Here is a 15,945-nt window from a genome sequence, read left to right on the forward strand (position 1 = left end):
GAAATTGCTCAACTGGAATTCCATCACCTCCACTAGCTTTGTTCGTAGTGATGCTTTCTAAGGCCCAGGATGTCATTCCAGGATTGTCTGGCTCTAGGTGCGTGATCACACCGTCGTGGTTATCTGGGTCTTGATCTTTTTTCTAGAGTTCTTCTGTGTATTCTTGCCACCTCTTCTTAATATCTTCTGCTTCTGTTAGGTCCATACCATTTCTGTCCTTTATTGAGCCCATCTTTGCATGAAATATTCCCTTGGTATCTCTACTTTTCTTGAAGAGATCTCTATCTAGTCTTTCCCATTCTGTTGTTTTCCTCTATTTCTTTGCACTGATCACTGAGGAAGGCTTTCTTATCTCTCCTTGCTATTCTTTGGAGGTCTGCATTCAAATGGGTATATCTTTCTTTTCTCCTTTGCCTTTAGCTTCTCTTCTTTTCTCAGCTGTTTGTAAGGCCTCCTCAGACAACCATTTTGCCTTTCTGCATTTCTTTTTCTGGAGGATGGTCTTGATCACTGCCTCCTTTACAATGTCACAAACCTCTGTCCATAGTTCTTCCAGCACTCTATCAGATCTAATTCCTTGAATCTATTTCTCACATCCACTGTATAGTCATAAGGGATTTGATTTAGGTCATACCTGGTGGTTTTCCCTACTTTCTTCAATTTAAGTCTGAATTTGGCAATAAGGAGTTCATGATCTGAGCCATAGTCAGCTCCTGGTCTTGTTTTTGCTGGCTGTATAGAGCTTCTCCATTTTTGGCTGCAAAGAATATAATCAATCTGGTTTCAGTATTGACCATCTGGTCATGTCCATGTATAGAGTCTTCTCTTATGTTGGAAAAGGGTATTTGCTATTACCAGCACACTCTCTGACAAAACTCTGTTAGCCTTTGCCCTGCTTCGTTTCATACTCCAAGGCCAAAGTTGCCTGTTACTCTAGGTACCTCCTGACTTGCTACTTTTTCATTCCAGTCCCTTGTAATGAAAAGGACATCTTTTTGGGGTGTTATTTCTAGAAAGTTTTATAGGTCTTCATACAACCGTTCAACTTCAGCTTCTTTAGCATTATTGGTCAGGGCATAGACTTGGATTACTGTGATATTGAATGGTTTGCCTTGGAAATGAATAGAGATCATTCTGTCATTTTTGAGATCATATCCAAGTACTGCATTATGGACTCTTTTGTTGATTATGATAGTTACTCCATTTCTTCTAGGGAATTCTTGCCCACAGTAATAGATATAATGATCATCAGAGTTAAATTCACCCATTCCGGTCCATTTTAGTTCACTGATTCCTAAAATGTCAGTATTCACTCTTGCCATATCCTGTTTGACCACTTTCAATTTGCCTTGATTCATGGACCTAGCAATCTAGGTTCCTATGCAGTATTGCTCTTTACAGCATCAGACTTTACTTCCATCACCAGTCACATCCACAACTGGGTGTTGTTTTTGCTTTGGCTCCATCTCTTCATTCTTTCTGGAGTTATTTCTCTACTCATCTCCAATAGCATATTGGGCACCTACCAACCTGGGGAGCTCATCTTTCACTGTCCTATCTTTTTGCCTTTTCATACTGTTCATAGCATTCTCAAGGCAAGGCTACTGAAATGGTTTGCCATTCCCTTTTTCAGTGGACCACATATTGTCAGAGCTGTCCACCATGACCCATCCGTCTTGGGTGGCCCTACATGGCCTGGCTTGTAGTTTCATTGAGTTAGAAAAGACTGTGGTCCATGTGATCAGTTCGTTTAGTTTTCTGTGATTGTGGTTTTCATTCTGTCTGCCCTCTGATGGAGAAGGATAAGAGGCTTATGGAAGTATCACCATTTTGCAGTCTAATTAAATAATGTATCTCAGTGGTGAACATCATTGGCTGCTTATGTAACAAAAAGCAAAATTAGCAAACATGTGCCTCCTGATAGAAGTATGTACTATTGCTTATAAAGTATTCTTACCCAAAAAATTAAACCTGCATTTGATCACCTAACTATTAGTGGACAGATGAACATGTTAAATGACATCAGGAGGATGCAATCAGCCAGTGACAGGCTGGTTAAGTTAAAAGTGAAGTGAAGTCGCTCAGTCGTGTCCGACTCTTTGTGACCCCACGGACTGTAGCCTACCAGGCTCCTCTGTCCATGGGATTTTCCAGGCAGTAGTACTGGAGTGGATTGCCATTTCCTTCTCCAGGGGAATCTTCCCGACCCAGGGATCGAACCCAGGTCTCCCTTTTGTAGACAGACGCTTTACTGCTTGAGCCACCAGGGAAGTCCTTAAGTTAAATGTATGATCTAATATATTCAACAGATGCCAGGGAGGGGAGAAGGAGGGAGGCAGAGGGAGAAAAACAGAAGCTGATAGAGTAGATAGAAAATGGCAACCCACTCCAGTACTCTTGCCTGGAGAATTCCATGGATGGAGGAGCCTGGTGGGCTACAGTCCATGGAGTCACAAAGGGTTGGACATGACTGAGCGGTTAAGCAGAGAGCTGATAGAGGGGGAGAGACAGAGATGGAGACAGACATAGATATGATTTCATAACCTGTTTTATTATTTCATATATGATTATGAAAGATATGACTAGGAAGAATTTAGATATGTTTGCCATATTTCTGAATAGTAAAAGTAGGGAAAGTGTTAGTTGCTGAGTCATGTCCAACTCTTTGTGACCCTGTGGACTGTAGACCACCAGGCTCCTCTGTCCATGGAATTCTTCAGGCAAAAATACTGGAGTGGATAACCATTCCCTTCTCCAGGGGATCTTCCTGACCCAGGGATTAAGACCCAGGTCTCCTGCACTGCAGGCAGGTTCTTTACTGTCTGAGCCATAGGGAAGCCCATTTCGGGATGCTACTCACAACCATGCTATGAATTTGTTAATAAACGTGATTCCAGTATTTTAGAGGTAAGATACCATGGTGTGGTCTGAACCGTTATCATTTTCAAATGTTTATGCTACATAAGGTTTTAGAGCTTTAAAGAGTACTGGAGTAGGGTGCCATTGCCTTCTCCGATAATAGGCAGAATGTGTACTTAATTGTACAGCTCCATGCATTTTTACATACACACATACACATCAAGATATAGAATATTTCCTACATCCTGAACATTCCCTTAATGCCTTTTCCCTGTCATCTACCCCATTACCCAGGAGTAGCCAGTATTCTAACTTCTATCATTATAGATTAGTTCTTCCCTTTTTGGAATTGGATAAATGGAATCAAAACAGCTTGTACACTTTTATTTCAGGATTTTTTGGCTCAATATAATGTCTGAGATGGAGAAGGCAATGGCACCCTACTCCAGTACTCTTGCCTGGAAAATCCCATGGGCAGAGGAGCCTGGTAGGCTGCAGAGCATGGGGTCGAGAAGAGTCGGACACGACTGAGCGACTTCACTTTCATTTTTCCCTTTAATGCATTGGAGAAGGAAATGGCAACCCCCTCCAGTGTTCTTGCCCGGAGAATCCCAGGGATGGGGGAACCTGGTGGGCCGCCGTCTATGGGGTCACACAGAGTCAGACATGACTGAAGCGACTTAGCAGCAGCACCAGCAGCAATGTCTGAGAGATCTGTTCATCTTTTGCATGTATTAATAGTTCTTTTATTAAAAAATTGCTATTTAGTATTCTGTTGTGTAAATATACCTTAATTTACTTACTCATTCTCTCGTAGTTTAATATTTGCACAACTGTGCATCAATAAAGCTACCATGGACATTGTTTTGATAGACATGATGTTTTTATTACCTCTTGGAAATTGTTAGGTCATAGGTAGGCACATTTATTTCTGGACGTAATGCAAAGTCATTTTTCCAAAATGATTGTGTCAATTTATAGTGCCACCAGCATTGTATGAGAGTTGTAGTTGCTTTACATCCTCGTCAGCCCTTAGAAGTGCAGTTTTTTTATTTTTAGCTTTGTGCTGGGTATTCATTCCTAATATTGAACCACTGGTAACTGCTCCATCTTTTACATCAAAAGTATAGTTGACCCGTCAGCAGCACGGTCGGTTAGGGTCACGGACCCTCCATGCAGTTCAAAATCAAAGTATAACCTGACAGTTGGCTCTCAGTATCTTGAAATTTTGCTTCTGAGGTTTCATATCTGTGGATTCAACCAACCTTGGATCGTGTAGTACTGTACTATGTATTTACTGGAAAAAATTCGCATATACATGGACCCTTGGTGTTCAAAGCCATGTGGTTCAAGGGTCAGCTATATCACACAGGCCCTTTTGTGTCTAATTGGTGGGTCTTAACTATGATCAGTTTTACATCGTGATTCTGAAACTAAACTGTTACTTTTTTCTTCTCTCAGTTGTCACAGGTAGTACTGATGGAATTGGAAAATCATATGCAGAAAAGGTAAGTAATTTTCAAGACTTCTTTTGGTGTAAAAATATAAGAACAAATATAGAATGCTCTCTTACAGTAATTTTGATTTTGAAGTTAAAAGCACCAATAGAGCATTATACAATATAATAGAGGTACTTTGTTTCCACCTTGTTAGCAACACTATGCTTAAACACAACTTTAAAACAACTTTTGGGGCATAATGTGTGTAAAACGTTTTGTCCTGGTTAGTTGGAATTGTGAACATTTTAGTGTAATTTTATTTTATATTGTGTAACTATGGACCATTCTCAGTCTTTAAAGTTAATTGCTTTGGATTATTTTCCAAAAGGTAGATAAAATATTAGAGAGTGATTAAATCTGCAGACTAGCCCATGGTATCGTTTTCACAAGAAGGACTGTGACTGACAGATATTGACAGACACCCTCAGAGGATTCCAGTTGTCTGTAATGTAACCCAAGGGGAGGACATCATAATAGTTCGAACAAAACTGTACAGGCCAGAAGCATTGGCCATGCTGTTAAGGCATGCAGTCCTGGTTCCACAGAGGCACCGATATCCTGAGATATTGTCTGATTGTGGTGGAGATCCTGGTCAATCCATTGACTCTCTCATTTATCCTTTCAAAAGCGTTTTTTTAAAAAAATCCTTTGGTTTCTCAGCCTTCTGTTTTTAATGCAAAATCTACAGAAAAGTTTCAAGAAGAATATAGCAAGCACTCATACACCTTTCATCAGGATTCACCAGTTGTTAACATTTTGCCGTTTCACTTTATCATTGTAATTTGGTGGGATCATTTGGGACTTACAGACATTGTAACAACTCACCCTTAAAGATTTCAGCATGAAGCTTCTGAAAACTAGAATGTTCACTCTTGTAACTACAGTCCAGTGATCACACATGGGATAGGAAATTTAACTTGACACCATACTACTGTACAATATACACTCCATATGCAAGTTTCCCCGTTATCCCAATAGTGCCTTTTATAGAGCTTTTTGTATTCCAGAATCCATTTAAAGATTATGCGTTGCATCTAGATGTCATATTTCTTGACAAGGAGAGCTCCCTAGCGCCCTTCCTCGCAGCCCCCTCCCCGCCCCCGCCAGCTTTTTTGCCTTTTTTCTTTTATAACAGTGGCATTTTGGAAAAAATCCAGGCCCGTTGTTTTGTAGATTACTCAGTTGGATTTGTCTGATTGTTTCCTCGTGATTGTGTACGTGTGTGCTCAGTTGCTCAGTTCCTCATGATGTGGTTCAAGTTAAATTTTTTTAGCAGAAACGCTGCACAGGTGATAAACATTTTTTAGCAGGAATGTTACACAGGTGGTACTGTATTCTTTTGAGTTTATCTTATCAGGAGCCACAAGAAGTCCATTCGTTCCTTTATTGATTATGTTGAGATAAATCATGTATTAAGATGCTCTCTACCATAATTTTCTATTATAAAAGTACCTTTTCCCCCTTTGTAATTAATGAGGAATCTGTAGGATGATTCTTTGTATGCATACCTCATTTCTCAACAATCTTCCACCGCAGCATCTGTTGCTGATTTTTGCCTAGTTATCACTAGGGTAGTTTTAAAATGGTGATTTTTAAATGGTATCTTTCCTTTTACAATTATATTAGATGCCGTTTTTCTATAGATAGGATCTTTTCCTTGTTCTTCCTCTCTCCATTAATTAAAAAAAAAAAAGAACTCTCGGTATATATTCATGGGGTTTTTTTTATAGTGTTTTTATAAGAGATTAATTCAGCAAGTTATTACCAATCTTAATTATTTTTTATAAAAAAATGTTCCATATCTTCTCATTTGCTATACCACTTTTTTACTTAATAAAAGCTGACTTTAGGATTTAGGACTGGAAAATTAGTTTACTAAATCATTTATAGTTCAAAGCACATAATTTATTCTCATTTATATACTGTCTGTAGTAGTTCACTAAAAATTCTGTGTATATCAGTGTTTTTTCTTCTGCCCCTATATTTATGGGTGTCTGGGGGTAGAAACCACGTTCCTGAAAATCTTATTCATTTTGTGCAGTACTTATACAGCGCTGGGGAAGTACACGGAAGGTACTCCTCAGGAAATGCTTTATTAAGTCATCCAATTAACTGTCTTAGTTTGCCTTTGTAGTCCATAAAGTATAGTATTTAAATAAAAACTTTAAAATTGATTCTATTTTTATGCATCCCCAACATTTTAACTGTGGTTTCCTTTGCCAGTTCTACAGTCTTCATCTACCCAGTCTAAGACAAAAACTTTTAAAGCTAATTTTTAAATTAAAGAAGTAATAGATACTTATGATTAAAAAAATTAAGTATGGACAGGTACAAAATAAAAGTCTTCCTTTTTCTAAAACCCATTGACTTTTATACACTGCTTGACTGAGAAAGATAGTTCTTTGGGGAATCTTTTTGTAAAGTCTTCATTTTGGTTTGCCCATTCATTACACTCGGGGGTGTATTTGTTTCTTAACTTGAATTATCTGTGGGTCAGATTTTCTTAAAATGAGACTATATCTAATTTACATTTTAAAGTGAAACACACAGATGTGATTCAGCTGTTCAGTGTCTTCTTTTATTGTTTCAGTTAGCAGAGCGTGGAATGAAAATTGTCCTTATCAGCAGATCACAGGACAAACTGAACCAGGTTTCCAGTGAGATAAGTAAGTCTTCACATCACCCTTCCCCTTATATACCCTTCACAAAAGGAGTACAGGTAGCCTAAATTTAATGTTTTCAAGCAGATATCTAGCATTAACATATTTATTTATGGTTCATAAAGCTTCTTTTTTTGTTTTGTTTTTTTTTGTTTTATTTTTTTGCTGTTAATGGGGTGTTTCAAAGGTGGATCAATTTTTTCAAATTAATGTAGTACCATTATAAGTTGCTTAAAATGTATTTTACTGACTCATTTAAGTTCTTTTGTGAAGAATCAGATTCTCTGATTATGTTCTCCTTAAACATCTGCATTCTTTTTCTGTTGCTCCTTTTAATTATTCTAACATTTTTGTTTTTTTGCTCTTTGACTTCAATGTCTTTATTTACTGGCCATGCGATGTGGCATGTGGGGTCTTAGTTCCCCAACCAGGGGTGGAACCTGCACCCCCTGCAGTGGAAGTACAGAGTCTTAACCACTGGACCACCAAGGAAGTCCCTGACTTCACTGTCTTCCCTGAGGAAAAATGCAAAAGGCTAGCGCATATATACACGTGAGAGAGAAACTATTTTGGACTTTTTTCTTAGACAACTGTGCTTGAGACCTGAATTATAATATGGCAAAAACTCTTTTCATCTGACATCTCGTTAACCAACCAGATGGTTAAACCAATGCTGTGCATTTCCTTGGTACAATGTGTTAACTCATCTTCCTAATATGCTGTTTGTGGCTGGTAGGCTTCTCAGTATGATGCTTGTGTACTTTTATTCCTATGGGTCTAATGGTTTACCTGTTAACAGTCAGTTTTATTTGTTTTTAGACTTATGCCGGGTGCATTTGTTATTAAGCATTCTGTACACTGATGAGTTACTAGTGTAAAAGGGTGAGCACGATAACCAAGTTGAATGCTCTGAAAAAAAGTGAGAAAAGCAAGTTCTTTTAGAAATTGCCTGTTAACTTAGGGGAAAACAAGAAAAATGCAAACTATTGGGGGAAAAACGGTTTGGACTGTTTCATATGTGTTGAAGTTTTTGCTGCATTAAGAACTGAAACTGCAATTATAGATAATGCGTTCTGGGTGTGGGGGTGTTGTATATGTAAGAAAGACTGGAATTCCAGACTGCAGATCTAAATTCAGATAAGGACTTGGTCCCCTACACAGAGAATTGGTGAATGAATTGTACTTACTCATGGTGTAAGTAATTTATAACTTACATTTAGAACCCGTCAAAATGGTTATGTGTGCTTATCATTTTCTAGAATTCCTTGCTTTAACTGACTTCTCTGAGTATCCAGCTAAAAAACTGCCCTAATTCTTTCAGAAGAGAAAAGATTTCTACTGTATTTTTCTGTTTTCCCAGCTTTATTGAGATATAATTGACATATAACATTATGTAAGTTTGTATATACCATATTATTATTAACATTGCTATCTACTACTAACATTTATGTAGTATGTTATTATTTATTTATTCTCTCACATGTATTATCCTCTTTGATCCTTCAAGCAACCTTGTGAGGTGTATATTTTGTTATTATTTCTACTCAGACCATAGCTGGTCCTTTTGGACAAATTACACGTTGAGACACTTTTGGTGAAAAACAGATCTTTGTAATATAAAGTATATTAAAAAAATTTTAAAGCCCTGTTGAGGGCACAGATCTTTGCAAAAGTGAGATATCCAATACGTCTTTGGTATTTAAGGATTTTAACTTTCAAAGTTTCAACCGTGTAAATGCAACCTTGAAGGTCCAAGACATACAGAATCTTGCAGTTTTGCTGAGGTGTGAATTGGAATTGAGGCGTGCTCCTGTGACACTAAGGAGCTGGAGGTATTTACTTCATGCAGTAGGTGATGTCAACATACTGCCTGGATCTTAGTGCTGCTTCTTACTTAGTCACTTGTAGTTAACTGTGTGTAATAACTCTTACAGTGATAAAACATTGTGTGTATGTTTGTGGGGAGTGTCTGTAAACCTGTTAGTGAAAGCACTTAGTAGTTGCTAGAAATAAACGTTCACAGGCTGAAAATAGAAGCTTTTGATTAAACGGAACATTGAATTTTGAAATGCTATACTATGAATGACTCCACCCTCTATTTGACACAGAAGCAAGAAAAGCTTTCTCATGACACTCACAGCAAGTGCTCCAGGCTGTACAAAAGTTGCCCCATGAGTCAGAAGATATACTTTAATGGCATTTGAGAATTTTGTTAACTTGTGATATGAGGTGACACCTGACTGTGGGCAGAAATGTGATTCTGGAAAAAGGCAGGATCCTGTTCAAACATTTTTCATGCAGAAACAGATTGTGAAGGCACTGAAATGACCTTTATTGTGAGCAAAAAATTTTTTTTAGTTCTTGAAAATTTTGAAAAATATTTTTCTGGGCATAATATAAATTTACTGGGAGAGGTGATATCAACAAACCAGGTCATCTGTTCTAGGCTGAAAAAATAAATACACAGAGGAGATTTATAAGTTTGTACAAGTTTTCAACTCAGACGTAAATCATCTGTGAGGGGATCATATTTTCCCGAACGTATGTATTCCAGAAGAAGGAAGGCCCAGAATTTAATGTTGGCAAAGACGGACTGACTCTGTTTATGCCTTCAGCAGATCTGTATTGAATGCCTGTGTACCAGGTATATGTTAGGCAGTCAGGATACAGTAGTGAACAAGGTACATGCAGTCGTTGTGCTCGTGGAATGATACGTAAGTGGAGGATACAGAAAAAAAATAGGAAAAAATAATAAAACCCAAAAAAGACAAATAATTGCAGTTTGTGGTAAGCACCATAAAGGAAATAAATAAGGGGCTGGAGAAAGAAAATAGGGAGTTCTTACATTGTAGCAACACAGTGAATTTTATGACTGGCAGACCAATAAAGGGCTACACTACTGACCTCTTGCCCATATAATAAGCAAGTTGGTGCTTCACTGAAGAAATATCTGCTGGGCCCTCTTGGGGGTGTGGTGGTGGAGGGATTGTGTGTGGAAATTGCCATTATAGATCACTCCAACATTTCTACTTCCTTAAACCTTTGGATTCTTGACTCTACATTATGCCATGAGAAGTTGTGGCCTCTGTAGTTCAGATGGTAAAGAATCTGCCTGCCATGCAGGAGACCAGGGTTTGATCCCTGGGTCGGGAAGATCCTCTGGAGAAGGGAATGGCAATCCACTCCAGTATTCTTGCCTGGAGAATCCCATGGACAGAGGAGCTTGGCAGGCTACAGTTCATGGGATCACAAAGAGTTGGACACAACTGAGCAACTAACACTACTACTACTACTATTTTATTAGCTGAGCTATTTAAAATCTTAAAAGATGATGCTGTTAAAGTGCTGCCCTCAGTATATCAGCAAATTTGGAAAACTCAGCAGTGGCCACAGGACTGGAAAAGGTCAGTTTTCATTCCAGTCCCAAAGAAGGGCAATGCCAAAGAATGTTGAGACTCCATGTAATTGTGCTCATTTCACATGCTAGCAAGGTAATGCTCAAATCCATTAAGCTAGGCTTCAGCAGTACATGAACTGAGAATTTCCAGATGTACAAGCTGGGTTTCTAAGAGACAGAAAAACCAGAGATCAAATTGCTAACTTTCCTTGGATCATGGAGAAAGCAAGGGAGTTCCAGAAAAACATCTCCTTCTGCTTCATTGACGACAAGAAAGCCTTTGACTGTGTGCATCATAACAAACTGTAGAATCTTCTTAATGAAATGGGACTATCAGACCACTTTACCTGTCTCTTTAAAAACCTGTATGCAGGACAAGAAGCAACAATTAGAACCTTACATGGTACAACTGACTGGTTCAAAACTGGGAGAGGAGTATGACAAGGCTGTATATTGTCACCCTGCTTATTTAACTTCTATGCAGAGCACATCATGCGAAATGCCAGGCTGGATGAATCACAAGCTGGAATCAAGATTGCTGGGAGAAATGTCAGTAACCTCAGATATGTAGATGATATCACTCTAAAGGCAGAAAGTAAAGAGGAACTAAAGAGCCTCTTGATGAGGGTGAAAGAGGAAAGTGAAAAAGCTGTCTTAAAACTCAACATTCAAAAAACTAAGATCATGGCATCAGTTTCCTTCACTTCATGGCAAATAGAAGGGGGAAAATTGGAAACAGTGACAGATTTTATTTTCTTGGGCTCTAAAATCACTGCAGACAGTGACTGCAGCCTTAAAATTAAAAGATGCTTGCTCTTTGGGAGGAAAGCCATGACAAACCAAGACAGCATATTAAAAAGCAGAGACATCACTTTGCCGACAAAAGTCCATATAGTCAAAGCTATGGTTTTTCAACTGGTCATGTATGGATGTGAGAGCCAACCACAAAGAAGGCTGAGTGCTGAAGAACTGATGCTTTTGAATTGTGGTGTTGGGAGAAGACTCTGAGGATCCTTTGGACAGCAAGATCAAACCCGTCAATCCTAAAGAAAATCATCCCTGAATATTCATTGGAAGGACTGATGCTGAAGCTGAAGTTCCAGTACTTTGGCTACCTGATGCCAAGAGCTGGCTAACTGGAAAAGAAGATTGAGGGCAGAAGGAGAAGGGGCGACAGAGGATGAGATGGTTGGATGACGTCACCGACTCGATGGACGTGAGTTTGAGCAAACTCCCAGAGAGAGTGGAGGACAGAGGAGCCTGGTGTGTTGCAGTTCATGTGAGAGCAAAGAGTTGGATACAACTTAGCAGCTGAACAACAACAGCAATGTTATTAAATGTGGACCATCATGGAGTCAAAGTTAACTCTTACAGCTCTTTTCAGCTGTAGAAACTAACCTTTATATCCTGAGTCTTTCACAAGTGATTCATATAACCGATCCCTGGGTTGGGACAATCCCCTGGAGAAAGGAATGGCTACCCACTCCAGTGTTTTTGCCTGGGAAATCCCATGGACAGAGGAGCCTAATGGACTATAGTCCTTGGGGTTCCAAGAGTCGGACATGACTTAGCAACTAAACTACCACCAGTCTGGTGCTGCATTTTGTTTTCCTTAGTCTAATACCCATAGAATCTGTTCACACCCAGATTTTTCCAGATCTCTACCAATACATTTTTCCATATTTCTACCAATACATACCAGATCTATACCAATTGTATATTAAAAAAAAAAAAACTTGACAGTTATTTTTGTGTATAAGTTTTGCTTTGTGGATTAGACTTTGTACTTGTGCTCCCAGAGAATTTCAGTATCTAACCCTGTTATGGAGAAGGCAATGGCACCCGACTCCAGTACTCTTGCCTGGAAAATCCCATGGACAGAGGAGCCTGGTAGGCTGCAGTCCATGGGGTCACTGGGAGTCGGACATGACTGAGCGACTTCACTTTCACTTTTCACTTTCACACATTGGAGAAGGAAATGGCAACCCACTCCAGTGTTCTTGCCTGGAGAATCCCAGGGACGGGGCAGCCTGGTGGGCTGCCATCTATGGGGTCTCACAGAGTCGGACACGACTGAAGGAATTGCTGGGTCATAACACAGTTCTGTTTTCAGTGTTTTGAGAATCCCCCATTCTGTTTTCCACAGTGACTGTGCCGGTTTACATTCCCACCTATAGTTTAGGAGTGCTCCCTCTTCTCCACATCCCCACCAACATTTGTTACTTGTGTTCTTTTTGATGATCACCATTCTGACAGGTATGAGATGATGTCTCCATGTGATTTTGATTTGCTTTTCCAGTCTTTGTAGTCACTGTTTCTTCCAAACTGAAAGGTCTGTGCCAAGGAGCTGCTTGGTCTCTTAAGGCACTTCTTCAGTAGATACTTGAACGATGGGCAACCACCATTAATAGTGATGCTGCTGCATGAAATCAAGCCAACATAAAAGTGTCTTGAGGTCTGTATTTTGGGCTTCCACTCCTGATTCCAATTTCTGTACAAGCCAGAGTTCAGTCAGGAAACAGAAGTCAAGCAGGTTTGTTTAACTAGGCTAGCTTGTCTCTCTTCATGCTCACGCTCAGTCGTGTCCGACTCTGTGACCCCATGGACTACAGCCCACCAGGCTCCTCTGTCCGTGGGATTTCCCAGGCAAGAATACTGGTTGTTTAGTCGCTCAGTCGTGTCCGACTCCTGCAATTCCATGGACTGTGATCCACCAGGTTCCTCTGTCCATGGGATTTCCCAGGCAAGAATACTGGAGTGGGTTGCCATTTCCTCCTCCAGGGGATCTTCTCGACCTAGGGATCGAACCCTTGTCTCCTGCGTTGCAGGTGGATTCTTTACCACTGAGCCATTGGGGAAGCCCTCTCTCTCCAGCTTTTAAACTCAATCCAGTGGGTAAACTCATCCTTCTTTCTTCCTTGTCTCACTGGAGAAGTCTTTCCTGAAGACAGGAAAGGAGGAGACTGAAAAAGAAACCAAGTGGAGAGAAATAGGGCCCCTCTTACCATCTAACTCTCTACTGTTATTATGTAAATTTGGGGATTCTGTGCCTTGAGATGTAATTGCTTGTGTACGTGGAGGACAGCCTACTCATCAAAGCTCTTCAGAAAAAAATTTTAAAGGATTATATATAATATTGTAGGGAACTAAATATTTCACCAGCAGTGGTTAAATGCTTTCCCAGGATTGACTGCTTTGATGAAATTGTAGTTCTTTGTAAGGATACCTGTCACTTGTTGAATTAAGTCAAGCTGAAAGTCATCACACATATAATAAGCTTATTTTATTATCATTATTAGCCAGGATTATGAATATATTAAGTATTTTTATTGATTTTGATTTGTCAAAGAAAAAAGACTCCTGAATAAATGTCAAACTCTGAGTTGAGTTGTGCTTTACTTGCAATAAAGCACAGTGCAAGAGAGACTGGCTTTCAGAGCAACCTAATGGTTCATAGAATATAGAGAAGGAAATGTTAATAGTTCATGTTATTATGCAGCAGTCGATAATTCTCATTGCATATAGTTTAATCAACTTTGATTTCAAAAGACATTTCTGTCTTTTGATTAAAGAAAGTAAAGAAAGTGAAGTCGCTCAGTTGTGTCCAACTCGTGGCGACCCCATGGACTGTAGCTTGCCAGGCTCCTTCTGTTCATGGGACTTTCCAGGCAAAAATACTGGAGTGGGTTGCCATTCCCTTCTCCAGGGGATCTTCCCAACCCAGGGATTGAACCCGGGTCACCTGCATTGCAGGCAGACTCCTTACCGTCTGAGTCACCACAAATACGATGTCTCTTGTGTGTGACTTATGTCAGGGTGAAAACCTTTAGGATGGTCCCAAAATTTCATGACTTTATTTCTTCAAATGTAAAGCTTTTAGAAAACTTACTGGCAAATCTTCCTGGTAAATAGTCGACAGAGGAATAGGTTAAGGTGAACAATATCAGTTTCACTTTTTTAATCTTTAACTATGATCGTATCTGTGCAGTTAAAGTGCAGACTTGACCCAACATGTTGGACCCATGTTTTTTTGATGTGCCATCAGTATTGTTCAGAGAAGGCAATGGCACCCCATTCCAGTGCTCTTGCCTGGAAAATCCCATGGGCAGAGGAGCCTGGTAGGCTGCAGTCCATGGGGTCACTAAGAGTCAGACACGACTGACTGACTTCACTTTGACTTTTCACTTTCATGCATTGGAGAAGGAAATGGCAACCCACTCCAGTGTTCTTGCCTGGAGAATCCCAGGGATGGGGGAGCCTGGTGGGCTGCCGTCTATGGGGTCACACAGAGTCGGACACGACTGAAGCGACTTAGCAGTAGCAGCAAGGAATATAAAACATTCTTGAACACATAAAGATCTTTTTGTTTTATCTTTAATAAAGCTAGAACTGTATGATTGTAGGAATAGAGTTAATCTCATGTATTCCCTAGAGTCACATATCTCTTTTATCACTTCTCTAGTACCAAAAATATCTTTATTGCCCTTTGAGTTCACCTATTTCAAGGTCATAAGCCATCCGGAACCAAGAAGACCGTCCAGTATGCCTCTACCAATTTTGCCTATTGGTAAGATCATATTACCTATGGTCTTACTCCAAGTTCCCCAAGTAACTCAGTGCTGTTGGTCTTCAGAAAGCGACATTCTGTGCTCCCTGTAAGACTCCCTTCAAGTCATAGAGGAGGTACCAGGATGGTTTACTGGGAGGTCTTTGAAACTTTGTTTCCCCATACGGAACTGTAATCCTTGTTCCTTCCTTGTGGGTTTGTCATGCCTAATTAAGTGAGATGTACTGTTAAATGAAACATTTCTGGCATGGATAGTTATAAATTTGTTTTAATCTAATTTATATCCTGGTAGGAGAAAGGTAGATTCCTCCTGAGCCTATGCAAATAATTACATCACCATGTAAACTAAAAGGACTCAGGACCTCACTAGTGGTCCAGTGACTGGGACTCCATCATGCTCCCAAGGCAGGGGACCTGGGATTGATCCTTGGTCAGGGAACTGGGTCCCACATGCAGCAACTCGGGACCCATGTTCCACAATGAAGGTAGAATATCCCGCTTGTTGCAACCAAATAAATATTAAAAAAAAAAAAACTCAGTAAAGACATGTGTAATACTTGACCTTTGTTCTGATTATTTTGCAGGCAAGGCCAATGAGTATGTGTTGTATTTTCTATATGATTCCCATCTTTAAATTGACCTAACAAATCACTAGTTTATATTCAAGTTACTATTGCCACATAACAAACTACCCAAACTTACAAGTGTAAAATAGCCATTTGAGATGCTCACAAATTGTGCTAGTCAGGAATTTTGCCAAGACTCAGGGAACAGTTCTTTTATGCATCAGGGCATCATTGAGGTCACCCAGTGATAACTCAGTTGTCTGGTCTGGAAGATTTGAGACGGCTTCTCACAGTTTGCTGCCATGGCAGGATGTGACCGAAGACTAGACATGGCTGGGACTGTTGACTTCAGTGCCTCCATGTAGCTTCTCCAGCATGTTCATCTCACGGGAGTTGG

At 39.8% G+C, this 15,945-nt stretch overlaps 1 protein-coding gene across 1 annotated transcript in view; it reads left to right on the forward strand.

The window, feature by feature from the left end:
- HSD17B12 (hydroxysteroid 17-beta dehydrogenase 12) overlaps window positions 1-15,945 on the forward strand; it is a 177,798-nt gene that overhangs the window by 66,128 nt on the left and 95,725 nt on the right. Inside the window, exons 2-3 of the mRNA XM_019975274.2 lie at window positions 4,321-4,367; window positions 6,949-7,024. Of these exons, the coding sequence (XP_019830833.1) occupies window positions 4,321-4,367; window positions 6,949-7,024 (123 nt within the window). The remainder of the gene's footprint in view (window positions 1-4,320; window positions 4,368-6,948; window positions 7,025-15,945) is intronic.

The sequence above is a fragment of the Bos indicus genome, chromosome 15 (assembly GCF_029378745.1).
Source record: "Bos indicus isolate NIAB-ARS_2022 breed Sahiwal x Tharparkar chromosome 15, NIAB-ARS_B.indTharparkar_mat_pri_1.0, whole genome shotgun sequence".
Classification (NCBI taxonomy): Eukaryota; Metazoa; Chordata; class Mammalia; order Artiodactyla; family Bovidae; genus Bos; species Bos indicus.